The 9837-nt window shown below is 37.8% G+C and overlaps 1 protein-coding gene across 7 annotated transcripts in view; it reads right to left on the bottom strand.

Moving 5' to 3' along the window:
- Positions 1-1746: 1746 nt before the first annotated feature.
- LOC126334604 (uncharacterized) overlaps positions 1747-9837 on the bottom strand; it is a 270217-nt gene continuing 262126 nt past the window's right edge. For all 7 annotated transcript variants that reach the window (XM_049997000.1, XM_049997005.1, XM_049997002.1 and 4 more), the window contains one exon: positions 1747-2653. In XM_049997000.1, the coding sequence (XP_049852957.1) occupies positions 2429-2653 (225 nt within the window). In that variant the 3' untranslated portion in view covers positions 1747-2428. The remainder of the gene's footprint in view (positions 2654-9837) is intronic.

Raw genomic sequence — 9837 nt, 5'->3', positions numbered from 1 at the left:
CACTTCCCCAATTATTTTAAATGTTTGACTGATGGCAAAACTAAATTTGAGAATGAGCTAAAAAAAAGTTTCTTCAACACAATTCCTCTTACTCCACAGATGTGCCTGTAACCAAAAGCTTATTTAGTTAAAAACTTTTACGTAGTGAACTTATTTCTATTATTACACCAAATACTCCTTTCTGTTATGTCAACCCATTTGTATATGGTAAGCATATAGCCATATTTAAACTCTAGTTAACAACCAGTAGAATGACTCATTCCAGATCACAATGATATATTGTGCAAGTGACCTATAGAAATGCAACTAACTAACTAGCAAGATTGTAACTGATAATATAATATTTGCAACTTCTTTGCATGCTGATACAGTAAACAAAACTAATACACAAATGTGTAACTGAAGTGCCTGTTCTTAATCCCTTGGAAATGCCATGTGGCAACGGCCTCCTGTCGCGTAGACCGTTCACCTGGTGCAAGTCTTTCGAGTTGACGCCACTTCGGCGACTTGTGGGTCAGGAAAATTTAAATGTATAGCAATCTTTTCGTTGTACCCGTCAGTGACTCAAGGTCTCCTGTATATGGCAAGTAGCAGTCTATCCCAGCTTCCCTTGCTTAAAGTTAGTGGGTAGCAGGAGAAACGATGTGGCACTTGTTATCAGTTATTATATAACTTCAGATGTTATATTCCAGGCCATACATATAGTAATATCAAGTTTCACAGAACGAAGCTGTGCAGTGGTAATATACTACACATGTAATTGAAAATAGCTGAGTGTAGAGTCCAGTACCAAAATACTTATTAACCTTCCAACATACATAAATGTATTTTTCCTCAAAGATCATGTAATAATTATTATTTAGTTTCTTGTCCAGCATGTGGAACATCTTAATGATGATTTTGCAACTGAGATAATGGTTTTGAAGATGATGTAAGCACCAGCTACACTTTTCTTTTTATTTTAAACCACAATTAAAATTGTGTGTGATACATCTATACATAGCTGTCTCCAAAAGTGAGAAATTACAATTTTCCATCAAGTGTCTGCTAAATCATTCCACCGCTCAGGAACATATATTAAAGGCACAAGGGAAAGCTGGAAAGCAAAGTTAAGTGCAAAAATGACTTCTCAGTTCCTCACATCACATTTTCCACTTCACTAATCAATATGTACTGCACTTAATGCCCATAAACCTCAAAGAATTTCATCATAATTAAAGGGTTTCCATGTTGCTTCTTCTCCTTGGATAACAACAAAGTCAAGTGCAAATTCCAGCAATGCTAATAATCAGTCCCAAGATAAGTACTAGGGCACAGTACCATACAGGCATTAACACCAGCAAATAATGAAAAAAAATTCCTATTTATAAACTGTTGTTCCCAGTCCACCATCAGTTAACACACAGTGTCACACCTACAATAAACTTTTCCATCCCTCATGTGTTTCATTTGATTAAGGAGATACTTGATGAAAAATTTCTCCATTTTGGATACAGATGTGTATAGATGGTTATAACTGTTGTTTTTTAAAAAATTAAGTACAACTGGTGCTGACAAATTCCTCAACACTGAATTACAAACCGAAAAGCCTAGTGATTCAATGTTTTGATCTCTAGTCAACAGGGAAGGAAATCAGTGTTTTGTTTTCCATGTCAAGTACAATAAAACTGTAAAGTGGGTAATTACAGAAAATGCAATATATACAAAAATAATTCCCACAACTATATGTATAATAAATACATAACATATAACAAATGTTGTTATTATTATTGATGTAAAAGATACACATCAAGACATCAATATTTGGTACAAAAAATTTACATTACACTCCACAGTGAAGTTTACAACTTAATAAATACAAAATCTTACAGCAACATGTTTGGTTGTAAATAATATGCTTAATATTCTCACCCATGTAGCTAAGTGACATACACATTACAAACTTACACTCATGTTAAAGAACTTCAAAACAGACAGTTTTGGTAGTTTGAGATGCTTCATATATTCTCTTCACACGGTGCAATTAAATCAGAAATAACTGTCACTATACATAAATTCACTAGTTTCCTTCTAAAATATTAAACACAATAAATACTTTTGCTCTCACATAAACACAGTCTCACTTTGCAGATCATTTGTTCATTGTATTTTTTTTCTGTTATTTTTATAAAATGTAGCATGCATAATTATTTCACTTATCAAAATATTTGTGACAAGTTCTTTTAAAATGCTTTGCAAATTTACATTTTCTGTTAGCTTAGATTAAAAACAGGGACAATATATTTTTTCTATTACTTACACATTATTTACAGATAAAATAATGATCCACTATTTACATAAGTAACTCCCCCCCCCCCCCCCCCCCCCACACACACACACGAACACCGACTTGGTGACATACATACATATGGATGGCAGTGTTGTCAGTTCACTTGCCTTTTTTCCACACTGTGTTCATATAATCTTGCGGCAAACAGAAGTCACTCACTTTTGTAGTCCAAGCAACATGAGGAAAGGGTGGGAATACAAATTTTTCTGATGAAAGTTCTAAATTTTTAAGAACCACTGAACAAGGCTTGATCTGACTTCTACTAGGTCCTAACAAAGCACTGTCTTCTTTGCAGCAAATTCTGTCTTGCAAGGAACATTTTACCTGCAGAAGAAATAAAGCCAGTTGTTAATTAATAACTTGGCTGTGCAATCTGAGTACTAAATTGTCACTGATTCTAGGTCTTCGTATTTTGACTTGTATCTGTAACTATCCACACACAAAAGGAGACACTTAAGAAAAAAATTGAGGCTAACAAAAGGCACAATAAATATTAATTCCCTTCAATTACCTGATAACAATCAGAGCTACAAACAAAAATAAAATTAAAACAACTTTTTGTTAAATCCCCAATACCGACATTATATGGAATGTTGCACACAGTTATAGAAGAAAAATAAATTGTCATCCACAAAGTTTGGCATTGTGGTTCAAGTTGAAATAATTATTTATTTAGCATTTAAAAAAAAAAAACCAGATGGAGCTGTTGAAATGGTGGTTTTGGATTGGAACCCTCAAGGAGTTAGAAAAAAATGGTCATCCAAAACAGACCTAGAAAAGGACGATCGAGAGACAAGCTGCAGAGGATGGGAAAACCTGGAGTGAAGTAAAGTGAAGAGACTTGCTAGAAATCGTACCAGGTGGAAGAATTACATCACGGCCCTATGTACCAGAGGGAACAACAGAAACTAAGTCAAGTAAGTCACTTAAACAAATAATTACAATAAATGCATATACATATTTGCTAAAGTCACACTGCAATGGAAGCAAAAAACAGAAATATAATACTAATTACTCCAGTGTGCATCAACAGTTTATATTTCAGGCAAAAGAGTTGAAGGGAGAAGGAAGAGGGGTGAAGTAAAAGGACTGGTGTGATTACAAAAAGGGGCAGAGTTTGGGTAAACAGGCAGAGTTCGGGAACAGAAAATAAAAGGTAAAGAACTCTAAAAGGGAATGAAGAAAGGGAGCTGAGGTTGAGGTAATTAAGGAAAATAATTAACATAAATTAAGGCCAGGTGGGTAGCGAAACCAAGGACATGTTGTCACATCAGTTCCCACCTGTGGAGTTCCAAGAAACTGTTGTCTGAGTGAAGAATCCAGATGGTGCACGTGATGAAATTGGCACTGAGGTAATGACTGTCATGTTGTAGAGCATGCTCTGTAACGAGATATTGTGTTTTGCAAGCATACTCACCCCCCAATAAAAATTTTCTGAGCTTGTGACCGAATTGTCGATGTGTAAAACTGAAGACAAAAACACCCTGCAAAAGCTCACTTGCAATAGTGACAGAAATGTTGGTAGTTTTACATATTGACAATACAGTCACAAACTAAGAAAAATTTTAACTGATAACTTGGTGGTAACCATACCAATGTTGAATGCCAAAAAATGTTTACATAACAGCTGGTACAAGAGGTACAGATGGCTGCAGGAGGGTACATAGGGCAAGTCTTACAACAGGGGTGGTCACAGAGTTGGGAGTCATAGGGTAAGGGAAAAGGATGGTGTATACTGGCAATATACAATATCTTGCTGTAGAGCATGCTCTACAGCATTACAGTTGGTACCTTGGTGCCTGTTTCACCATTAGTACCATCTTGATTCTTCACTCAGACACCTGTTTCTCAGAACTCTAAAAGTGTGAACTGACATTACAACATGCCCTTGGTTCTCACCACCCACCTGGCCACAATTTACTTTATTTTCTTTAAGTTCCTCCAGTCACAGAAACTATTTCTTTCTTCATTATCTTTTACTTTTCTATATCTTTTATTTTCTGCCCTGTCTACTGTTCCCCTACCCCTCATCACAACCATATATAACACACTTAGCTTTCCACTCTTCTTAAGTATTGCAGATGTTTTGTCAGTAATTTCTGTCTTGCTTATCACCATATCTTCCACCTTTAAGCTCTCAGGTTGTCAAATCTCATCCAGTGCAGTCCCCAACAACCAGTCTTTCCTTCTCATCTCTTCCTGTAACTCTCCTCTGACCCGGGTTTCTGGGTGAGCTAGCTAAAGTCAAGCATCAGTTGTAACGGTTAAGAATTAGTACAATTTCCAATGCCGAACAACCTCCATCTTCAAACTCCCAACTCAACACAATTTTACAAGACTTGGAAAATTAAAGAGTGTGGGAGACAAATGTAGTGGTCCTTATAGGAGTGATAAAGAATTAATTTACTAAACTAATTCAGACCTTGTTTGAATTGGATGCTGTGGGCATAGGGGCTAGAGAGGGTGTTACACAGTTACGTAAAGATGTGGTTTGAAACACTCACCAGTGAGCAGTTGGCAATGTTAGCGACCGTCCTTACCTTAAACACGAACTTTAACAGGTACCTGCACAGCAATTACAGTCACTGACATGACATCATCAGCACATCATTATATCCTTCCAGTGTTCCATGAAGTTTGTCTTATGTTCCACATTTTCTTGCCCAGTGTGACATTAGGGACAATACTGTCAACAGAAAGGAACTTCCCCTGGACCTCCTGTCTTCCATAATCCCAGCATCTAGCACTAGCAAAGTTAAATATCACTAAAGCAGCTATTTAACAACTGTTAAATCCTGGTGTCCTGTGACCATCAAAGATCACATGGTCTTTCTGCATCCACTGAGTGCCTAAAAAGGACAGCGCACACATAATATGCATTGATTACCAGGCACAGAACACTTGGACAGTACTTGACAGATTTCCAGTTCCTGATGCTAAAGACTTTTCCCACTCGATGGCTGGTGGTTCCATATTTAGTGTTATTGAATGTGAAAAGGCATACCTACAGATTGAAATGGCACCAGATGACATCTCTAAAATCACTGTCATCACTCCTTTCAGAATATCTGAATTCCTGTTCATGCCATTTGGTTATAAAATGCCACCCAAACTTGGCAGTGTCTCATCAATAGGGACCTAGTCACCTTCCTTTCTGCTTCCCACACTGAGATGATATACCAATTTTCTCCTCTTCACCTGAACAGCATGGTGAGCACTTGCACTCACTTTTCAATGTGATGGAGAAATTCGTTTTCGTAATAAACCAGGACAAATTTCAGCTACACAGGCAGGGGGTTGCATTCTTGGGCCACTCGGTGATGCGGGATGGGATCAAGAATGTACATAACTCATCAAGCAGACACCACATGCAACAAAATTTCATGATCTTCAGAGATTTCTTGCACAATACACTTTTACAAGTGTCACAATCCACAATTGGAGCAGTCCCATAACGAACAGTAGATGGTCAATAACCACCTCTCTGATTCATTTTGTGAAAAGTCACTGAGTCACAACAAATGTAATCAGGTTACGACCGAGGGAATTTTGGCTCTGTGCAAAGCTATGAAACATTTCCATGACGAAGCTGAGAGATACCTCCTAAATTCACTGACCACTGGTACACACAATACACAACCCAGTAAGAACTGCTATTCTCGCCACTTCCATCATATGGATGATATTGGGCAACTCCCTATGGACATATGCCATGTTAATAGTGCTGACAACAAGGATCCTGACTTTCTGTCTCAGATTAACATTGAGTGCTGCAGTAGACTTCAGTGAAATGGAGAAGGAACAAAAGACGGATCTACAGGACAGCAACACCAGGTTAACTATGGAACCAGTACAGATTTCTGGCATGGACTTGCACCTATGGTGTGATACTTCACATTCCAAAGAATGTCTACTGGGCTCATCAGAGTTCCACAGATCTATTTTTGACAACTTACAGAAATTGTCACACCCTGTCATCTGCACAACCTTCCTGAGGCCTGACATTAAAGCCAACTGTAGGAAGTGGACCCATACTTGCATCAACTGCCAGCCCAGCATTGTCAGACATCACACTTCCCTGCAACATGAAAAATACAAAATTCCTAAAGGAAGACTATGGCATATACATCTGAATCTGGAAGGACCACTGCCACAATCAAATGGTTTCTATTATATACTACAAGCCATATGCAGGGTGACATGTTGGGTGGAAGCAGGTCCACTTGTAGACTTTCATCCAAAAATACTGCACCTGCCTTCCTACAGATGAGGATCACATGTTTCAGCTGCCCCACATCAATAACCACTGACCTGGGCAGACAGTTTGAGTCCCCCATCTGTTCGCGGAGTTAAGTAACTTGTGCAGTGTCCAATGGTTTCAAACTACAGCATACCACTCTCAAACTAATGACACCACCCAACACTGGCACAACAACCTTAAGGCTGCTGTTATGTGCCATTCCACGCATTGGACAGAAGCTTTGCCATGGTTATTGCTGAGTGTTCATACTGCTTGCAAAGAATATTTGCAGTTGTCATTAGCAGAAATTTTGTTTAGTGAAATGGGTGTGGGTAGAGGACAACGACCAGCAAAGGTCAATGTTGTATTTGAAATCAGAGACTAGGGAACAAAATTTGTGTTTTTATATCTATGATTTAAGTTGTTTCTTCAGTCCATCCACAGTATCCAACTTAAGCCCAACATATTTTTTGTGTCTGATATTACTGCTAATGCAGTCATTTAATTTTGCTGCACCAGTACACAAGTGTTATTGCACCTACTTATTTGCACAGAATTTCCCTCAGCTGCTTTCCCATATGGGAAAGTCAGTCACCTTGAAATGCAGGCAAAGCAGTTTCTGCACTATATACGACCTGACTGGGTGTCATAAATCTCAACAATTTTCCAAGCCACAGAAGCCATTGCATTGAGACTTAAGGCACTGAGACTAAATGATCAAACTTGTTTACCACATTCAATATTTTCTATCCACGGGTACCTCAAACAATCTCGTACACATACCAACAAAGTTTGTCAGTTTAACTCCACTTTTGAAGCAGATGCTATTCGTATCATGAAGTATTTCGAAACTAGTGGGAATGGCTATGTATGCAGACAAAGCATTTGTTGCACTGTCTTCAGTAATTTGTATAAGGAAGGAAAAGATAACTAGATGCTGGTCAAGCATACAGTTGAAATTGAGACAAATATACCCATGGAAATCTGCCAAAGGAAATATATATTATCTTCTACTTGGTCCTCTAAAGAAAGCTTACTAAAATAACACAATATGGGAATGTATATGAGAGCTATTTGGCAAGCGAGGTCTGGAAACCACTTCGAAAATAAAAAAAAAATATTTTATTTGCTTCAGTTAGTTACACCTTCCAGCTATTTCTCTACATAACTGCCTTTATGACTTAGACAGTTACCACAGCATTGTACCAACTTTCTGATAGCCTTTTCATAGAAGCCTGTGCTTTCTGTCAATTCTCTATGCTGGTCTACAGTTCATTACCTGTGCCAAAATGTTGTCTTCTAAATGTTGTCAGCATTTCATGTGAGCAGAATTCAGGGGAGCCAATTACAGGTTGTATTGTAGGTGATCAAACACCTCCATCAAAAATGTTGCAGGAGCGTCTTCATTGCCCCTGTGCAGTGCACCCAAGAACTGACATGAAAGAAACACATGACAGTTTTGTTGTATGGGCTGCATGATATCAGGCAAAATCTCTCCACAGGCAATCCTACCTGGCAGGATAAACTATTTTCTCAGCATCTTTATGTGCTCACTCTGAGCTCAGAATTGAAGAGAGTGATGTGACGTGATCGATGGGTATACTAGAGACACTGCCCAACATATCTGTGCAAAGCTTCATTGGATTTTCACTATAATTTCAATTTTTATGCCCAGTCAGACCTTGCTTTCCAAATAGCTCTCATACATTAATTGTGAAAGAATCAGATAGCTTCAATATATTTTTTTTTAATTTTATTGCACTCTCACTTGTAGATTGTGCGTAGAATACTAACATTCTTCTTAACCTTGCCCTGCATAATATATGGCTGGGAATGACACAACATATATACTACTTTGGTAATTACCAGTGCTGTTCTACTTTTAACCTTGACCATAGTTTCCATTCTTGTGCAAACTCATGATACAGTGATATATATTGTAATAAAACTCATTTTCATTAAAGAATGGTGAAACGTAAACACAAATAATGTCAGCAATCTTGTCGAATTCAAATTCAATCAAAACTTCTCCCAAGCACATCAAACACACACTGTGTTTGACAAAGACATCTACAGAGTCATACACAGTCAAATATTTGACAAATACAGTATGAAGTTTGAAAAACTGTTTGATCATATATGATGGCCTTCACATTTTGAATAGCTACTAGAATAGCATATGCACTGACTGGTAGTCACTGAAGAAATATAGTTTTTATAAAATCATTTAATGACAAGAACGTGTACATCTCTGAGTGTAGTAGATGACTTTTAGTCTCCTAAGTCTCCTTTGGTTAGCAATCTTTTAACTTTGCATGGCTCTGATTCTTCAAACTCTGAGACAAGGGACATTTTTAAGCCCATACACAGGGAAGCTGACAACGGTTTGGGCATGAAGTCCAAAATTAGCTCAGAAACTTTGTTATCTAGTTATTTCAAAACATTATGCATTTAATGACTTTGTTCTTATACAGGGTTTTCAGAAATTCCCATTATAAACATCTAGTACTTGTAGAGTGGAGGGAGTACACAACATTTTGAATAGGAACCCATGTCTCGAAACATAATGTTTCTATTCTAACCACATTTTCAATTAAAGGGAATGAATTAGGCATGACACAGCACAGTTATTAGGGAAAAATTCAAAAGGAAACATAAGAAAACTTCCATTTATCACTTAAGCACATTTATTTGTATTAACACTTAAACATTATGTGCCTGCATTATTGCAAACAAAAAAGAACCCAGCATACTCTACATACAAGATGGCACTGATGCATTGGAACTGTTGCTCAATGTGGCAACTGCCAAAATTGTTACAGACACTGTACCTGTGAAGCATGTTCTGGTACACTCTCCATCACACCTGGCATCTCTTCAATTTCTAGTGTAGCAGCCAGAATGTGTGGCAGCAGATCTTCCTCTGTCTCCACAGGAGACTCTCAAGTTAAACTTTGCATACTATCCCACAAGAAGTAGTCCATACGAGTTAAATTCAGTGACTGCAGCAGCCACCTCAGCCTACCCATCTTACACTATACTGTGCCTGAATCACATGTGAGAAGTGAGGTGGTGCACCATCATGCTGAAACCACATTTCCTGATGGACTTTCAGTGGCAGTACACATCATCTGGTCTACCCTACTCCATACCAGGGCAAGCAGCTCAGCCATTTCTCTTTACCTCAGTAGATGTGGATGTTTTACAAATCTGAACTGAAATCATCATAGAATGAAAATGTTATATTTCTGGACATGGGTTCACTGAC

The sequence above is a fragment of the Schistocerca gregaria genome, chromosome 2 (genome assembly GCF_023897955.1).
Source record: "Schistocerca gregaria isolate iqSchGreg1 chromosome 2, iqSchGreg1.2, whole genome shotgun sequence".
NCBI lineage: Eukaryota > Metazoa > Arthropoda > Insecta > Orthoptera > Acrididae > Schistocerca > Schistocerca gregaria.
This window is presented reverse-complemented; position numbering and strand designations above follow the sequence as displayed.